Raw genomic sequence first — 18,530 nt, forward strand, 5'->3', positions numbered from 1 at the left:
TATTAACTATTATTAAAGTACTCATACTGTAATTTAATAATATTTATAACTCATTGATACTTTTATTTGGTGAATTCTGCCCTGTTTTGAAGAACAACGTGCAGACTAGTGACTCCTGTGCTCCTGTACTCGCTGTCGACAGCGGAGAAGCGCGTCAGAGAGGGGTGTGCTGTGCTGACAGACCAGTGCTACAGCCCGTGTCTGCTGGGTCTGCTGGCACAGCAGCAGTATACTGGGGAACAATAATAATAATAATAAACTCTTCTTCGTGCAACGAGACAAACGTTCTCTGGCAGTTTGTAAAGGTTTTTATTGACAATCCATCCATGAGGAGCAGCTGTGTAGTTTCTGGCCTGAGGCCCGATACTGGGCTTCTGGTTCTGGACACAAGTGGACCAGCCTGAGGCCCGGCACTGTGGTTCCAGTTCTGGATGCCAGCGGACCAGACTGAGGCCCCGCACTGTGGTTCCAGTTCCAGGTGCCACTGGACCAGCCTGAGGCCCGGCCCTGTGGCTCCGGTTCCAGATGCCAGCGGACCAGCCTGAGGCCCGGCCCTGTGGCTCTGGTTCCAGACACAGCCGATGCTCTCTGGTTCTTACTATAAGTCTTAAATTAACTCATGATTTAGCACCTGAGCAGTCCGAACAGTGATTCTAACTTCAGCTCCCCGATACGCATCTTCTGCGTACAGCGATTCCCCGGAACACTCCTGCAGTGTCCGTCTTCAGGGCCGGGAGAGCGCTGCCCTCTGTCCCCCCTACTTCTTCCTCTTGTAGATCTTCTGGGCGAAGGACAGGAAGACGGCGTGGGGCAGCGCGCTGGCGTGCCGGTGGATCAGCGCGGTCAGGCGCCGGTAGCTCTCCTCCTCGTGGCGCGTGAACAGCCCAGGCATGTCCAGCTGGGCGTAGAGCTGCTTGACCCGAGACACGCTGGCGCTGTCCTTCTGACCGTAGCACTCCTGAGAGAGAGAGGGGTCACAGCACACTCCACAGCTGTCTGTCTGTGGGTCTTTATCACTCCTGAGAGAGAGAGGGGTCACTGCACACTCCACAGCTGTCTGTGTGTCTGTCTATAGCACTCCTGAGAGAGAGGGGTCACTGCACACTCCACAGCTGTCTGTCTGTCTGTCTATAGCACTCCAGAGAGAGGGGTCACTGCACACTCCACAGCTGTCTGTCTGTCTGTCTATAGCACTCCTGAGAGAGAGAGGGGTCACTGCACACTCCACAGCTGTCTGTCTGTCTGTCTATAGCACTCCAGAGAGAGAGAGGTCACTGCACACTCCACAGCTGTCTGTCTGTGTGTCTATAGCACTCCTGAGAGAGAGAGGGGTCACTGCACACTCCACAGCTGTCTGTCTGTGTGTCTATAGCACTCCTGAGAGAGAGAGGGGTCACTGCACACTCCACAGCTGTCTGTCTGTGTGTCTGTCTATAGCACTCCTGAGAGAGAGAGGGGTCACTGCACACTCCACAGCTGTCTGTCTGTCTGTCTATAGCACTCCTGAGAGAGAGGGGTCACTGCACACTCCACAGCTGTCTGTCTGTGTGTCTATAGCACTCCTGAGAGAGAGAGGGGTCACTGCACACTCCACAGCTGTCTGTGTGTCTGTCTATAGCACTCCTGAGAGAGAGAGGGGTCACTGCACACTCCACAGCTGTCTGTCTGTGTGTCTGTCTATAGCACTCCTGAGAGAGAGAGGGGTCACTGCACACTCCACAGCTGTCTGTCTGTGTGTCTGTCTATAGCACTCCTGAGAGAGAGAGGGGTCACTGCACACTCCACAGCTGTCTGTGTGTCTGTCTATAGCACTCTTGAGAGAGAGAGGGGTCACTGCACACCCACTGGTCTCATGTGCCCAGCTCACCTCCAGCAGGGCTCTCTGCTCCGGGGAGACGCGGCTCAGTGCCTGCACCACCAGCCAGCTGCACTTGTTGTCCTCGATGTCCATCCCGATCTTCCCCGTCACCGCTGGGTCGCCATAGCAATCCAGGTAATCATCCTGCCAGGGCACAGAGCCGTCACACCCTGCAGCCCGCAGCACAGCTCTCCTCCTCCTCCTCCCCTCCTCCCCCTCCGTACCTGTATCTGGAAGAACTCCCCCATCTCCAGCAGGATGGCCTTGGCATTGCTGTGCTCTTCCTCACTGTCAATCCCAGCCTGCCCGGGGAGAGACACAGCCTGAGAGAGAGACACTGAGGCACACTGAGAGAGAGACAGCCACAGGGGGAGAGACCCACTGAGAGAGAGAGAGACACTGAGGCACACTGAGAGAGAGGGACACATGAGACAGGGATGGGGACACACAGGGGGACACAGGGACCCTGACCGACTCACCATGTACATGGCCGCAGCCACAGGCAGGTAGAAGGAGTAAAAGGCTGTCTTGTACTTCACAATGGCTCTGTACCTGAGGGGCAAAGACACACAGCTCAACCTGTGGTCAGTCAGCAGTGGTCAGTCAGTGTTGATCAGAGTGCGGTGGTCAGTCAGTGTGGATGAGCCTCCAGTGATCAGTGTATGTTGGTCAGGGTGTGGCGGTCAGTCAGTGTGGATCAGCCTGCAGTGGTCAGTGTATGTTGGTCAGGGCGTGGCGGTCAGTCAGTGTGGATCAGGGTGTGGCGGTCAGTCAGTGTGGATCAGGGTGTGGCGGTCAGTCAGTGTGGATCAGGGTGTGGCGGTCAGTCAGTGTGGATCAGGGCGTGGCGGTCAGTCAGTGTGGATCAGGGTGCAGCGGTCAGTCTACCGTGCTGGGGGCGTCTCTCTCACCTCTCCTCAGTGAAGCGGGCCAGGTTGACCAGGTCTGGCTGAGCCGTCATCAGGTCCAGAGCTTGACCCAGCTCTGTCTGGAAAGACGTCTGAGCAACAGAGAGGGAGACAGAGGCTGGTTACAACGCAGGTCGAGTCCCAGCCCGGCCCAGTCCAGTCTGATCCGCTGCAGGTCTCATCTGCAGCACGGCTCTGGTATAAACGGCTCTACTGAAGCCGACAGGCACACCGACTCAACAAGAAGTTCTCAGGCTTGAGATCTCCGGCCCCCAGCGTCGCTCTGTACAGAAGCCCCTCAGCTGAGAACAAAACCTGGAGCGGATCAGCCGGCGGTGCAATGGGAAGGACCCTGCGGCCCCTGGCCCCCGGCCCCCGGCCCCCGGCCCCTGGCCCCTGGCCCCTGACCTCCAGGAAGAGCTCCAGCAGCTGGGTATAGTACTTCTCCCCTCGGCAGTGTCGCCGCAGCAGGCGGTATATCACCCCCTCCAGGAGAAACGCGTCATTGATGGCATCCAGCCCCACGCCGTCCTGTGGGACAGGCCACAGAAGACAGGCCTTGAACCCCTGAACCCCACAGAGCCTCCCAGAGCCCTCTCCTCCAGCCTCAGCTCTCAGAGCACTGAGGACACAGCAGAAAACTGGAGAGCCAAGACACACACACACACACACACACACACACACACACACACACACACACACACACACACTGTGCACATAACTACCCCCCACACACCACTTACACACCCCCCACACACACACTGTGCACATGACACACACCCCTTACACACACACACCCCCATTGTGGACATCTCTCACCTTCTTGTACCAGCAGGCCTGTCCTCGCCGCGTCAGTGACGCATCCATGATGTCGTCGGCCACCAGGAAGAAGGCCTGGAGCTGGAGAGAGGAAGAGCAGGGACAGCTGAGGGAGAGGGTGGTACGACACACAGCCCAGAGCAGAGCCGCGGTGCGATGGGGAACGCAGGCTGTGACAGATCGGCGCTCACCATCTCGATGCACCAGCCCACCACCAGGGCGCGCTGCACTGCCTCTGGGGTCAGCTCGGAAGGCGCCGCAAGTTCGCGCAGGGACCCAATCACAGACAGGCCGCGGTTCCTCTTGCCTCCAGGGGCGTTGTACTCCATCACCTGAGCAACAGAGCGAGTCACGTCTGCTCTAGCACAGCAGCCACACAGTGTCTGTCTCTCTGGGCACTACCGGCCCCTCTCTCTGCAGTGTCCCTGTCCCTCTCTCTGCAGTGTCCTCTGTCTCTCTGGGCACTACCTGTCCCTCTGTCTGCAGTGTCCTCTGTCTCTCTGGGCACTACCTGTCCCTCTGTCTGCAGTGTCCTCTGTCTCTCTGGGCACTACCTGTCCCTCTCTCTGCAGTGTCCTCTGTCTCTCTGGGCACTACCTGTCCCTCTCTCTGCAGTGTCCTCTGTCTCTCTGGGCACTACCTGTCCCTCTCTCTGCAGTGTCCTCTGTCTCTCTGGGAAGTACCTGCCCCTCTCTCTGCAGTGTCCTCTGCCCTCTGGGCAGTACCTGTCCCTCTCTCTGCAGTGTCCTCTGCCCTCTGGGCAGTACCCGTCTCCCTGTGTAATACCCATCTCTCTCTCTGGGCAGTGCCCTCTGTCTCTCTCTCTGCAGTGCCCACTGTCTCTCTCTCTGTATGCAGTACCTGTCTCTCTCTCTGTATGCAGTACCTGTCTCTCTCTCTGTATGCAGTACCTGTCTCTCTCTCTGCAGTGCCCACTGTCTCTCTCTCTGTATGCAGTACCTGTCTCTCTCACCTGTCTCTCTCTCTGTATAGTTTCACTTTACCTGTCTGAGTCTGTGAAGTGCATCGGTGACCGCAGGGTCAGTGATATCATGCTCAGTGACGTCTCTGACTATGTCCATAAACTGCGCGTCAAACGCCTGCGCGTCCAGCGCCCCCTGCTGCTTCCGATCTGAGCTGCACACGCCGTCACCCTGTAAAGAGAGAAGGCAAGTATGACCAGACAGGAGAGAGGGAGGAGGGACAGACAGTGGAGAGAGGAGAGAGGGAGAGGGGACAGACAGTGGACAGAGGAGAGAGAAAGATATCAGGCCTAAAAAAATCTCCAATCTGTACTGATTGGGCACTTGAACAGGGCAAGAGACAACTACAGTCTGGCTCCCCAGAGAGGACAGGCTCAGTGACCACAGCCTGGACACAGAAACTGGACACAGGCAGACCTGGCTGTCCAGAGAGGATATAATCACTGACCAGTCTATCCACAGACACTGGACACAGGCAGACCTGGCTGTCCAGAGAGGATATAATCACTGACCAATCTGTCCACAGACACTGGACACAGGCAGACCTGGCCGTCCAGAGAGGATATAATCACTGACCAGAGTCTGTCCACAGACACTGGACACAGGCAGACCTGCCTGTCCAGAGAGGATATAATCACTGACCAGTCTGTCCACAGACACTGGACACAGACAGACCTGGCTGATCCTGAGAGGTTATAATCACTGACCACAGTCTGTCCACAGACACTGGACACAGGCAGACCTGGCCGTCCAGAGAGGACAGGCTGTGCTCCCACAGAGACAGAGATGCACTTTCTGCTGCACAGTGAGAAACACTCTGGGATTAGACAAACATTCTTCCCTAAAATAACCAACCTAATCCCTGAGTTCCCACACCTGTCGGAACCAGAACAGCTCCCAGTCCTACTGGGAGAGGAAATGCAATAGAGCTGCAGCCCAGTGTGTGATCTCCTGTCACAGCCCGAGGAACAGCGACTGACTCTCTCGAATATGGATAATGCCATGTCACTGCTGTGAACAGCCTGCTAATCCGTTTCGGCAACAGTGTCCTTCATCTGTCACGCCGATAAAGCAGGTTGAAAGGCTCGCCCGAGAGCTGGGGATAGATTCACCAACCGAGTCTGATCTCTCGGCGCCGTAACAATTACTCATTAGTAAAGACCTTATTGAGACACAACCGTGTCACGACTCTTTCGTGCCGCCTCGCTGTTTACCGTCTCAGATTACCGGAGCCCCGCTTAATGACGTTTCTCCGGTGAGAAAAAGCTAACATATTAAAAGACTTAAGGGCTAGCATGTGAGAAAATAGAGCCATTGTAGCTCACAGAAAAAATGCACTTACCATCACGTTGACTTCACCTTGCACCCTGCTTCTGATTTTACCGAAGTCCCAACATTCAAGCTCGCAAGCAGAAAAACCAGACCGAGCCCGCTCAAGGCCTTCTGGGTGCTGTAGTTTTTGTGGACACCTTCTCAAAGTAGGGAGGGATAAAGCTCTCAACCACAGAAGACCTACAACTCCCATGCACCATCTCCAGGCGGACTTCGGTGTCTCGCCAGGAGGCGTGGTCCATGGGTCGTCATATGACATTGGCCTCTCTGATTGGTTACTCTTATCGAACCAGGATGGGACTTGAAGAAAGTAGCCAATGAAAACGCGAGGAGGGCGGATCTCAGCAGAGTGGACCCATCTGAGGTGAATGTCGTGCTACCATAGAAACAAGCCGCCCGAAAGGATTTTGTATTTGTATTTGTATTTGTATATTAAGAATTTGTATATTTGTATCGCTTCAATTTGGCCCGAAACACAACGTTTTCAGATTTAAATTTAAATATTCGATCGTCCTGGCGTTTATTATGCGTGCATTGGATAAAGGGTTCCCTTTTATTTAAAAGCTAAAAAGATAAAATTTTAAAACTAAATATTTTCAGTCTCTTCAGTCTGAAGGGAGTGTCCCACACAGACGGGCTGGGGGAACTGAGTCTCTTTAGTCGGAATGGAGTGTCCCACACCGACAGGCTGGAGGAACTGAGTCTCTTCAGTCTGAAGGGACTGTCCCACACTGACGGGCTGGAGGAACTGAGTCTTTTCAGTCTGAAGGGAGTGTCCCACACTGACGGGCTGGAGGAACATCTCTTCAGTCTGAAGAGAGTGTCCCACACAGAAAGGCTGGAGGAACTGAGTCTCTTCAGTCTGAAGGGAGTGGGACTGTCAACCCAGGGGACATCTCCAAGATCAGCGGTGAAACACAAACCACAGAGCACAGGTGGAAACCTCGTGGAAATGCATTTAAATCTGATAACGGGAGTCACTTCCGAACACAAAGGATGGTGAGAGTGTATAACAGTCTTCCCAGCCTTTTCGTTAAAGCTGATGCCCTGACCCCTTTCAGGAAACAGCTGGAAGAGATCCTGGGCTCAGCTAGTTACTAAACCACCGAACAGGTCAGGTGCTTTGTTCTCCTTGTGTTCTGCTGAGAAAGTCGTTGTCAGTAACCGCTACAACGCAATCAATTTAGTTAAACTAGAACAATGAGACCAGTGAATGGAGCAGTTCACTCAGGACCAGCTCCTGGTGCTGCAGCTCTCCGGCCGTGTGTGGAGCAAAAGTCCGATTATAAACCACAGAACACACATCCCTCTGGACTAGTGTATTTATAGGTGCATATACATAACCTGCATACATATGGCATATATAGTCAGTACATAACTTGCATTAAAAGTTCTAAAATCAAAACCCTTGCTGATAATCATACAGTTAATTTGGTTGATACCAGCTCTGTTCTTTTTTCCTGGTCTCAGTAACGTGTGATAATCAGAGAACAGCAGGGAGCTGTGGAAGGAGGTAGAAACACAACAGCTTCTTGTCATCCCCATGTCTCTCTCGCTGTGGTGCAATGCTCCTGTCTGCCTCCAGGGGGAGCTATTAGAGGGAATCGGGCTGCTGAGGGTCGGCGGGGGGGAATGTGGACCCCCCCCCCTTGTGGTATCAAGGGGTGTCCCATCGGGGAGTGGGGCTCTCCTTCGCAATGTGTACAGCTGTTAGGAATGCTCTGCCCTAGCCCATGTTGCTAAGCGCTTAATTGAGCCAATTGTTTATCTTAATTGGGATTTAAGTTTTTGACAGTCTTTGAAAGCCACCACCACATCACGGAAAAGATGGTGACAAAGGCCAATTAAGTTCATAATTAGCTAACCGGGGAAGGTAGGAGGCCCAAACAGAAAGCAACAGATTCGGACTGCTCTGGATGAACAACGCTCTGCAGAGGAAGTGACATCACAGTCTGGCTTGCCAGCCCGCTTCCTGTGCAACCTAGAGCTCAGCCCAGGGTAACCACTGTCGCATCCCCCAAGCGTTAAAGGAACCTGGGCTCCAGCACAGGCAGTCAGGGCAGAAAAAGACGACGGACGCAATGATACCCACTGTCCAATTTGATCCGTGGGGCCATCAGACTTTAAAATCTGGCCACTATGATGATCACAGAAGCAAGGTTAGGATGTCTCACTGATGGCTGTACAGAACAGCCCTCTCTTCGCTCTCTCCCAGGGCCTGTCTGTCTAGCGCCTGTCTCACCCTGGTGCTGCATCAGGGTCCTGTCCTTCTTTACTCCACTGCATTGTTCTTCAATAGGCACATGTCTGCTGTCTGTGTTGGTGAATATTGGCTCTGACAAACAGCTTCTGGGGGCAGACACCTGTTACAGCATCAGTGCAGTCCCGGCAGTGCAGGCAGTGCTGACAGTGGCACTTTATCGAGAACTGCTCAATGACAGATCTCCAGCATGACCACAGGGTGGGATCAAGGATGCAGTACTGAGGTGAAACAGGCGTAGTCACAAAGGCCCAGTGTGGAGAAATTTTAGGATGCTGTAGGGACAGTATACTCTTCCCAAGACAATATACAGCATAGCCCCCAGTAAGCCTCTTTTTATAAAAAACTGCAATGATCTGATTACCAGAGAGACAGTTCCTTGTTTGTATGTCCATCAATGTCCTGTTCCCATGGAGACAGCGTTGAATACATCATCCCTAGGCATGCTCTTCCCATAGTGACGGTCCAGATGGTTTCAGTGAAAACCACTGCTGTATTTTTTCCTGGTTCCATCCCAACAGTCCAGAATTATGCGAGTTTCTATGGAAACCATCAATGGGTCACTGCATTCCCATAGAAACGGTCCGGAGTTTCCATGGTGACAGTGGGCTCTTCTCCTGCGAGGAGCGGAGGACGAAGGCAGTGTGTTGGCCACAGCAGAGACAGACAGAGGCGGCCCGTGACGGCGTTCGGACATGGAAGACATCGGTGAGTTTGTGGGTCACATTGTCAGCGTCATTTTCCGAGTGTTTATTTTTTGCTCCAGAGAAAAATTCACTCCTGATGTTTCTCTCAAGATCACTATAAAGGTAAAGTTTTATTTAAAGGTGGAAAACTATAAACATACGCCTTAAATGTAGGAAAGGAATAATCTGACTTTTCAAAATTTTTCCCTTAAGCTTCAGCCTTTGGAATTTGTGCATTTTTGGAGATGGAAGACGTGGAGTGAAGTTTCATGCTGGAACTCGACAGTGTGAGAGTGTATTTGTGTATGAGTGTGAAACTGGGAGTGTTTGTACACAAGTGTGAGGTACGAGTGTGAGACTGGGTGTGTGAAGTACGAGTATGACACTGCGTGTGTTTGTGTATTAGTGTGAGACTGGGTGTGTTTGTGTATGAGTGTGAGGTTCGAGTGTGACACTGGGTGTGAGAGGTACGAGTATGACACTGCGTGTGTTTGTGTATGAGTGTGAGGTATGAGTGTGAGACGGTGTGTTTGTGCATGAGTGTGAGGTTCGAGTGTGACATTGGCTTTTTTTGTGTACGAGTGTGAGGTATGAGTGTGAGACCGTGCGTTTGTGTATGAGTGTGAAGTTCGAGTGTGACACTGGGTGTGAGAGGTATGAGTGTGAGACAGGGTGTGTTTGTGTACGAGTGTGAGGTATGAGTGTGAGACAGAGTGTGTTTGTGTACGAGTGTGAGGTATGAGTGTGAGACAGGGTGTGTTTGTGTACGAGTGTGAGGTATGAGTGTGAGACAGGGTGTGTTTGTGTATGAGTGTGAGGTACGAGCATGAGACTGCATGTGTATTTTTGCAACGTGCGAGCTTCTGTGTGGCTATGAAAGCGTGAGACGGCGTGATTCCGCGCGTGTGTCTGTGGTAGATAGAGTGCATACGTGTGCCGCAGAGCCTGAGCATCACTGTGCACAGGCTGCACGCTGAGCCTCGCTCTGAGTGTTACACCAACGAGCTCACAGCCCTTTCACCTCAGAGCCCGTGGAGAGGCCTGGGTTACACACCCAGAAGAAAACCAGAAGAGTGTCTGTCCTGAGTGATTACAGGGGAGCAGGAGATCAGGACTGCTGCTGCCGCTGTCCAAGTGCTGCTCAAGAGGTCAGAAGGCCAGGAGACCCTGGAGGGGGCTAGCAGGTCTGACAGCCACCAGCCCCCCCCTCTCTCCCTCTCCCAGTCTGTCCCAGTCGTCCCCAGTGTCTATCAGTCAGGCTGCAGTCTGAGAGCTTGTCCCCCTTCCCAGTATCCGCCGAGGCCCCCTGCTCTGGCCTGGCAGGACTGCTCCTTCCTGAGCGGGAGACCGGCTGGTCACTGGGGGCTCTGTGTCGCAGTGCGGTGGTCTCTGCCCTTGACCGCGGTGGGGGGGTCCAGAGGTGACAGTGTCAGTTCTCCCCCCCCGCCCGCTCCTGCCCTCACAGCGCGGACTCGCGGTACACTCCGCCCAGGCTCTGGGGGCGGCTGTGCTCCAGTCTCCCTGGCGACAGCAGCCGGCGCAGGGGCGAGGAGGAGCTCAGGTCGCCGCAGCTGCGCAGGTGGATGCTCTCCTGCCGGCGCCCCCTGCTGGAGCTCCACGAGCCGCGCAGGACCTGGCACACAGACGGAGAAACACACGCAGAGGTGCAGGCAGTTATTCCAGACTCCTGGCAACAGCTTTCTTCTCCTTTTCTCTCTGTCGGTACGTCCCAGCCCCCCTGTTCCGTACAGCCCAGTGCTCACCCGTGTGACAGGTATTACAGCCCAGGGCTCACCTGTGAGACAGGTAGGATAGCTGTCCTTTCACCTGTGAGACAGGCCTTATAGCCCAGCGCCCACCCGTGAGACAGGTAGTACAGCCCAGCGCTCACCCGTGAGACAGGTATTACAGCCCAGTGCTCACCCGTGTGACAGGTATTACAGCCCAGGGCTCACCCGTGAGACAGGTATTACAGCCCAGCTCTCACCTGTGAGACAGGTATTACAGCCCAGCGCTCACCCGTGTGACAGGTAGTACAGCCCAGCTCTCACCTGTGAGACAGGTATTACAGCCCAGTGCTCACCCATGTGACAGGTAGTACAGCCCAGTGCTCACCTGTGAGACAGGTAGTACAGCCCAGCGCTCACCTGTGAGACAGGTATTACAGCCCAGTGCTCACCCGTGTGACAGGTATTACAGCCCAGGGCTCACCCGTGTGACAGGTAGTACAGCCCAGTGCTCACCTGTGAGACAGGTAGTACAGCCCAGCGCTCACCTGTGAGACAGGTATTACAGCCCAGTGCTCACCTGTGAGACAGGTAGTACAGCCCAGCGCTCACCTGTGAGACAGGTAGTACAGCCCAGTGCTCACCCGTGAGACAGGTATTACAGCCCAGTGCTCACCCATGTGACAGGTAGTACAGCACAGCGCTCACCTGTGAGACAGGTAGTACAGCCCAGCTCTCACCTGTGAGACAGGTAGTACAGCCCAGCTCTCACCTGTGAGACAGGTAGTACAGCCCAGCTCTCACCTGTGAGACAGGTAGTACAGCCCAGCGCTCACCTGTGAGACAGGTAGTACAGCCCAGCTCTCACCTGTGAGACAGGTAGTACAGCCCAGCTCTCATCTGTGAGACAGGTATTACAGCCCAGCGCTCACCTGTGAGACAGGTAGTACAGGCCAGCGCTCACCTGTGAGACAGGTAGTACAGCCCAGCGCTCACCTGTGAGACAGGTAGTACAGCCCAGCGCTCACCTGTGAGACAGGTATTACAGCCCAGCGCTCACCTGTGAGACAGGTATTACAGCCCAGCGCTCATCTGTGAGACAGGTATTACAGCCCAGCGCTCACCTGTGAGACAGGTAGTACAGCCCAGCGCTCACCTGTGAGACAGGTAGTACAGCCCAGCGCTCACCTGTGAGACAGGTATTACAGCCCAGCGCTCACCTGTGAGACAGGTAGTACAGCCCAGCGCTCACCCGTGAGACAGGTATTACAGCCCAGTGCTCACCTGTGAGACAGGTAGTACAGCCCAGCGCTCACCTGTGAGACAGGTAGTACAGCCCAGTGCTCACCCGTGAGACAGGTATTACAGCCCAGTGCTCACCCATGTGACAGGTAGTACAGCCCAGCGCTCACCTGTGAGACAGGTAGTACAGCCCAGCTCTCACCTGTGAGACAGGTAGTACAGCCCAGCTCTCACCTGTGAGACAGGTAGTACAGCCCAGCTCTCACCTGTGAGACAGGTAGTACAGCCCAGCGCTCACCTGTGAGACAGGTAGTACAGCCCAGCTCTCACCTGTGAGACAGGTAGTACAGCCCAGCTCTCATCTGTGAGACAGGTATTACAGCCCAGCGCTCACCTGTGAGACAGGTAGTACAGGCCAGCGCTCACCTGTGAGACAGGTAGTACAGCCCAGCGCTCACCTGTGAGACAGGTAGTACAGCCCAGCGCTCACCTGTGAGACAGGTATTACAGCCCAGCGCTCACCTGTGAGACAGGTATTACAGCCCAGCGCTCATCTGTGAGACAGGTATTACAGCCCAGCGCTCACCTGTGAGACAGGTAGTACAGCCCAGCGCTCACCTGTGAGACAGGTAGTACAGCCCAGCTCTCACCTGTGAGACAGGTATTACAGCCCAGCTCTCACCTGTGAGACAGGTAGTACAGCCCAGCGCTCACCTGTGAGACAGGTAGTACAGCCCAGCGCTCACCCGTGAGACAGGTAGTACAGCCCAGCTCTCACCCGTGAGACAGGTAGTACAGCCCAGCGCTCACCCGTGAGACAGGTAGTACAGCCCAGCTCTCACCCGTGAGACAGGTAGTACAGCCCAGCGCTCACCCGTGAGACAGGTAGTACAGCCCAGCGCTCACCTGTGAGACAGGTAGTACAGCCCAGCGCTCACCTGTGAGACAGGTATTACAGCCCAGCTCTCACCTGTGTGGGTGTTATGTACTCTGGCACAGACAGGTGTGACGATCTGACTCTCAGCAGGGTGTGGCAGCCTCACCTGTTCGAAGGGGTTTCCCCCACTGGACTCCGCTCTTCTCTTGTGCACTTGGCGGCTGTTCCCAGCATGCTCAGCGGCAGCAGTGGTGCTGGGGGCCAGGTTGCGTTTGGAGCGCTGCAGGAAGCGGGCGACGAGGACCCGCGTGACCTTGAGGTCGCCCAGCGAACGGGCACAGTCCTTGGGCAGGCGCAGCAAGGCGGGGGGTGGGGCCTTGCTGGGCAGCTGGCCGCCACTCTTCATGCTGCACTTCCTGGGTAGGGCACCAGAGGGCGCCAGAGAGTTGCGGGGCAACAGACAGGCTTCGGAGGAGGGACCTGGGAAGACAGAGGGGGAAAGAAGAAAGGGTGAGATGGGACAGAAATTAGGGAGAGGCGAAAGAGGGAGAGGTGGAGAAGGGAAGCCAGACGAGGGATTTCTAATGCGCTCCCAAGCAGCGGACAGGACTGAAGCTGTTTTGTCATTTTTCTTACCCGTGTCTGAGGAGGTCTGGGAGACGTCATCGCTGACTCCCTTACTGCGCAGCGAGGCACTGAGCTCACCTGGGGGGAGAGGGACAGCGAAATGAAGGTTTCTCACCCTCCCTCTCTCTCTCTTCCTCTCCTCCTCCTCCACCCCTCTCTCTCTCTCACCTGTGTCTGTGGATGACGTCAAGCCGGGGTCACTGTGCGACCTCATCAGGGGGTGTGGCGCCAGGCCTCGGGGAGGGGTGGGGGGGCGGGACTGGTCGCTATGGCGCCGCTGGGGGGGCAGGAGGGGGCGGGGGGAGCCCTGGGGGCTGGGAGACCCCCCGTCAGAGCCGCAGCGGGAGGGGGTGCAGGGGCGCACCCTGATCTCTGGTATGCGCTGAGAAGCGGCGCCCCCTAGCAGCTCCAAGCGGGTACAACTGCTGGCCAGCACGGCCTGATGGCGCAGCACTGGAGACCTGGAGAGACAGAGGGGGGTGAGATACGGGCTCTCCAGGAGACTAGGGGCAGGCAGACTTGTCTCTCTCTCTTAGCCTTGCTGAACAAGGGCCCAGCGTAAAAGGTCCTGTTCCAGAGGAGATGGGATCAGACCTGCCCTCCAACTCCCTGTCATAGAGCATAGAGCTGGCCTGTGTGTGAGAGCCCCACCTGCAGGGGGAGCTACACTGCAACACTGCTGCTGATCTAACCTAGCTGTCTTAAAGCACAGAGCTGGTCTGTGTGTGAGAGCCCCACCTGCAGGGGGAGCTACACTGCTGCTGATCTAACCTAGCTGTCTGTGTGTGAGAGCCTCACCTGTAGGGGGCATCAGTGGAGCTGCTGGGGGAGGAGCAGGAGTTGGACCGCTCCGCTCTGAAGTAGTGCCGGTGGCCAAGGGCTGTGGGGGTGGCGGGGGGGGCCCGCGGGCCGGCTGGGGCGTCTGGGCCAGACTCAGGGGGTCCCTGGGGGTGATGGCGGAATGTGGCAAACTCCACAGATTGCATGGAACCCCCCGCCCCCACTTCCAGGAGACAGGAGTCCTCGGAGGGGGAGCTGTCATCTGGGATGTCCACTATCTCGGACATCAGCAGAGAGCCACTGTCCATGGACACTGGGGGAGGAGGAAGCACACAGCGACAGGAGACAGGACACAGAGGCACTGAGCTCCGGCACTAAGATCTCAGTGTGTGTCACCGTGGATCAGTGTCAGTGGATCTGTGTGTTTCAGTGTGTCGGTATGTGTGTTTGTGTGCCAGTGTGAATCAGTATGTGTCAGTGTTAATCATCAACCTGTTCTTCTTATATAAACCCAACAGAACCCAGAATCTCAGTGGACGTCAGTGTGTCAGTATATACGCAGTCTGCTGGCTGGCCTGTGGGGGGCGCTGTTTCTCACAGGAGGTGGGGGAAGCTCACCTTCACCGCTGAAGACCGTAGACGTGACTCTGTCACATGACAGCTCATTGACGTGAGCATCGAACACTGTGGCCTAGGCAAGAGCAGAGGGGGTTAGAGACCACAGACGGGCACAGAGACATGCTCCCCTTGGGACAGAGAGGGAGACAGGCAGACACTGGAGGAGAGAGGGGGGGACAGACACACAGACAGCTGCAGGGTCAGCGTCCCACCTGGCTGCCAGCACGCTGCCCCATCACCGCTTCGTACGGGGGAGGGAAGTCGGTGGGGTACAGGGGCACGGGGCTCCCTATCGAGCCGTTGTAGGTGATGCTGTGGGAGGAGAGGTCAGTCAGTAAATGGCAGCAGGTCACACTGTCCCTAATCCCTGATTTACGTAAACCCCAGCCCTACATCCATCTAGAACCCTAACTCTAACCCTAAACCCAGTTCTCACCAACAACCCCACCTCAAACCCCAGCTCTGATCCTAACCTGAACCCTAACCCTACCCCTAGCTCTGACGCTAACCCTATCTCTATCCCCAGCTCTAACCCTAATGCTAGTCCCAATCCCAACCCCAACCCCACCCTCACCCTCATCCTACCCCAGTTCTAACGCTAATCCTAACCCCAGTTCTAACGCTAATCCTAACCCCAGTTCTAACGCTAATCCTAACCCCAGTTCTAACCCTACCCCCAGCTTTAATCCTAACCCTTCCCCCGCCCCCAGCTCCAACCCTAACCCTTGACCTGCTCTGTCTGTCAGTCACCTCTGGGCATCCGTCTCGGAGCTGCAGGTGTACTCTGGGGGGTAGTATGGTGGGGGAGGGACGGGGGGCACAAACTCCTCGAAGTCCAGCATGTTGCTGAGGAAGGCGTCCTGCGGAGTGGTGCACTCTGGGTTGACGGATCGAGAACGGTGGGGAGCCATCTGAGAGAGACAGAAACAGAGGAGGGAGAAGGTGAGGAAACAGAGGAGAGAGGTGACTGGTACACTCACCAGCTGCAGCAGGTCCACAGGTAAGATGTGGTGATAGTAGACAGGGTGTTGCGTAGAGTGTGTGTTGTGTAGTGTGTGTTGTGTAGCGTGGGTGTTTTGTGTGTTGTGTAGCATGTGTATTGTGTTGTGTGTGTTGTGTAGCGTGTGTGTTGTGTTGTGTGTGTTGTGTAGCGTGGGTGTTGCAGACTCACCAGCTGCAGCAGGTCCAGAGAGAAGATGTGGATGCAGCAGGTGACATTAGACAGGGTGTTGTGTAGCGTGTGTGTGTGTTGTGTTGTGTTGTGTGTGTTGTGTAGCATGGGTGTTGCAGACTCACCAGCTGCAGCAGGTCCAGAGAGAAGGTGTGGATGCAGCAGGTGACAGTAGACAGGGTGTTGTGTAGCGTGTGTGCGGTGTTGTGTAGCGTGGGTGTTGCAGACTCACCAACTGCAGCAGGTCCAGAGAGAAGATGTGGATGCAGCAGGTGACAGTAGACAGGGTGTTGTGTAGCGTGTGTGTGTGTTGTGTTGTGTTGTGTAGCGTGTGTGTTGCAGACTCACCAGCTGCAGCAGGTCCAGAGAGAAGATGTGGATGCAGCAGGTGACAGTAGACAGGGTGTTGTGTAGCGTGTGTGTGGTGTTGTGTAGCGTGGGTGTTGCAGACTCACCAGCTGCAGCAGGTCCAGAGAGAAGATGTGGATGCAGCAGGTGACAGTAGACAGGGTGCAGATGATGGTGGACAGAATGCTCAGGCCACACGCACTGAACAGCAGATCCTGCAAACACACACAGACAGCGAGACTCCCGGTTTATAGCGCCACGCACACACAGAGCGCAGAGGCGGCGCGCGACAGACCTTGAGCGCCAGGCGCACGGTGTGGCAGTCCCGGTACAGGTACAGGGTCAGCGTGTCCTCGCTCAGGGAGCAGCTGCCGGCGGGACGGGCCACGGACTGGCAGCAGGAGCACACGCCCTCCTCCACCTGAGACACACAGACTGATCAGGCCCGCCAGCCGGGACAGCAGCACCGCAGCCTGGCCTGTGACCACTGGAATAACAGCACTGCGCTCTCTTCAGCCTCCCGATGAGCAACTGAGCCAAACTGAGCCATTCACTGTTATTACAATGTACCTGGGTTATATGTGCTGTACACACAGGGCAAATACACCGTCTACACTGTATACACAGGTTATACTGTATATACGCCTGGGGTATGTACAGCACACACAGGGTATACACACTGCACTCCTGGGGTATGTACAGCACACACAGGGTATACACACTGCACTCCTGGGGTATGTACAGCACACACAGGGTATACACACTGCACTCCTGGGGTATGTACAGCACACACAGGGTATACACACTGCACTCCTGGGGTATGTACAGCACACACAGGGTATACACACTGCACTCCTGGGGTATGTACAGCACACACAGGGTATACACACTGCACTCCTGGGGTATGTACAGCACACACAGGGTATATACACTCTGTACACTTGCAGAATATATATCATAGATATTATAGATACTCTGGATCCGTCTCAGTGTCTTTACCTGACACACCTCCAGTGACTTCACCAGCTGGGCATTCTGGCAGGACAGGATAGACCCAGCCAGGCTAAGGATCACACAGACTGCTGACAACAGCATGAAGAGTGACACCTGCAGGGCGGGAGAGGAACAGCAGCTCACACACAGAGGACACGCCACAGTGTCAGAGAGCAGGAACGAGAACACAGCTGCCTCTCTGCCCCTAAACCTAACCCTGCAGGCCAGTACCTGGATAGGAGACCTCCTGGGAAAGCTAAGGTTGCTGCTGGAAGAGGTGTTAGTGGGACCAGCAGGGAGTGCTAACCGTCTGTGTCTCACCGTCAGGTCTGTGTGCCCCAGTATAGTGATGGGGACATTATACTGGAAAAAAGGCACCAACCTTTGGATGGGACATAAAACCAAGCTCCTGGCTCTGTGGTCATTAAACTGGCCTCATCACTCTGCTCTCCTCCCCACTGTGAGCTGGTGTGTGGGGAGAGGACTGGCGCACTATGGCTGCCATCACATCATCCAGGTGGGGCTGCACACTGGTGGTGAGAGTGGGATTCCCCTTTGCCAGTAAAGTGCCGTGTGTGGAGTGTCCAGAAGAGTGCCATACAAGTGTTCTCACTCTAGTCCTGTCCTTGTCTGCCCCTCTCCCCTCGTGTGGCGGTGAGGGAGAACAGGAAGTGCTTACCACTAACGTCAGGGGTCTTCTCCAGGAAATCACTCCCACCAGCCCTGACGCCACCACCTGCAGGGGGAGAAAGAGAGAGGGGGGGTAACTCAGCGCTGGCTTATAGACGGAGGGGGTGGCTACTGACCGGCCGCCGTCCGGCTGAGAAAGAGGTTGACTCACGAAGAATCCGGCCCAGAAGGGGCAGGAGTGGCGCACCCGGGCCGAGGTGGTGAAGGTCACGGAGACGAAGCTGACGGCCAGCAGCATGGCGCCCAGCCCCATCTGGACCAGGCCGCTGGCCAGCAGGAGCTGGGCGCGCTCCCAGGCCACGCCCAGCCGGGACAGCCGCCCGCCACGCCCCCCCAGGCTGAGGGAGCGGCTGGAGTCCGACTGGGAGGGCATCCTGTCCCGCGGGGGGGGGGAGGAGGAGGAGGAGGAGGAGGAGGAAGAGGAGGCGACGTCTGTCCCCCCCGGGGTCCCGGAACCTCTGGGATCGCACGGGCCCGGTCCCGCTCCACGCAGCCCGGCTCTGATCCCACCACGCCGAGCCGATCCGCTCACGCGGGGCCTTGGTTCTGATCCAACAGCAGGCCGCAGAGCCGGGCCTGGGCGAGCGGGCTGTCCAGTTTTTAACTTCCTG

At 55.8% G+C, this 18,530-nt stretch overlaps 2 protein-coding genes and 1 long non-coding RNA gene across 4 annotated transcripts; 1 reads left to right on the top strand and 2 right to left on the bottom strand.

The window, feature by feature from the left end:
* Positions 1 to 285: 285 nt before the first annotated feature.
* Positions 286 to 6,056, bottom strand: fdps (farnesyl diphosphate synthase (farnesyl pyrophosphate synthetase, dimethylallyltranstransferase, geranyltranstransferase)). The gene is made up of 10 exons (XM_088620641.1): positions 5,911 to 6,056; positions 4,590 to 4,739; positions 3,777 to 3,917; positions 3,586 to 3,666; positions 3,175 to 3,297; positions 2,770 to 2,858; positions 2,338 to 2,410; positions 2,083 to 2,160; positions 1,868 to 2,002; positions 286 to 958 (listed from the first exon to the last, which is right to left on the bottom strand). Exons 1-10 carry the CDS (start codon positions 5,911 to 5,913, stop codon positions 758 to 760), a joined length of 1,074 nt encoding a protein of 357 aa, XP_088476767.1. The 5' UTR covers positions 5,914 to 6,056; the 3' UTR covers positions 286 to 757.
* A 1,148-nt stretch (positions 6,057 to 7,204) lies between these two features.
* On the bottom strand, positions 7,205 to 18,292 carry entrep3 (endosomal transmembrane epsin interactor 3). Of its 2 annotated transcripts, XM_088620983.1 has the most exons (13): positions 18,071 to 18,292; positions 17,909 to 17,965; positions 17,236 to 17,343; positions 16,532 to 16,657; positions 16,344 to 16,451; positions 15,468 to 15,628; positions 14,930 to 15,029; positions 14,718 to 14,790; positions 14,118 to 14,412; positions 13,488 to 13,780; positions 13,329 to 13,397; positions 12,859 to 13,172; positions 7,205 to 10,479 (listed from the first exon to the last, which is right to left on the bottom strand). In XM_088620983.1, the coding sequence occupies exons 1-13, from the start codon at positions 18,290 to 18,292 to the stop codon at positions 10,306 to 10,308; spliced, it is 2,100 nt and encodes a 699-aa protein (XP_088477109.1). In that variant the 3' UTR covers positions 7,205 to 10,305. The 2 variants fall into 2 exon arrangements, with proteins under 2 accessions (XP_088477109.1, XP_088477107.1); XM_088620981.1 differs by having other exon boundaries at positions 17,909 to 18,292.
* Positions 13,343 to 17,334, top strand: LOC148640130 (uncharacterized). The gene is made up of 4 exons (XR_015930634.1): positions 13,343 to 13,425; positions 14,618 to 15,043; positions 15,464 to 15,717; positions 17,251 to 17,334. It is a non-coding gene; the product is annotated as an uncharacterized LOC148640130 (long non-coding RNA).
* Positions 18,293 to 18,530: the final 238 nt, after the last annotated feature.

This window comes from Lepisosteus platostomus, chromosome 26 (genome assembly GCF_059453375.1).
Source record: "Lepisosteus platostomus isolate fLepPlt1 chromosome 26, fLepPlt1.hap1, whole genome shotgun sequence".
NCBI classification, from domain to species: domain Eukaryota; kingdom Metazoa; phylum Chordata; class Actinopteri; order Semionotiformes; family Lepisosteidae; genus Lepisosteus; species Lepisosteus platostomus.

Coding starts and splice junctions, on each gene's coding strand:
- fdps (XM_088620641.1), bottom strand. Junction 2,859..3,174: donor TGCTGGAGCTCTTCCTGGAG/GTCAGGGGCCAG, acceptor TCTGTTGCTCAG/ACGTCTTTCCAGACAGAGCT. Junction 2,003..2,082: donor GGGAGTTCTTCCAGATACAG/GTACGGAGGGGG, acceptor GTGCCCTGGCAG/GATGATTACCTGGATTGCTA.
- entrep3 (XM_088620981.1), bottom strand. CDS start 18,292: ATGCCCTCCCAGTCGGACTCCAGCCGCTCCCTCAGCCTGGGGGGGCGT. Junction 13,781..14,117: donor TCCACTGATGCCCCCTACAG/GTGAGGCTCTCA, acceptor CTGTCTCTCCAG/GTCTCCAGTGCTGCGCCATC. Junction 10,480..12,858: donor GGGGAAACCCCTTCGAACAG/GTGAGGCTGCCA, acceptor TCTGTGTGCCAG/GTCCTGCGCGGCTCGTGGAG.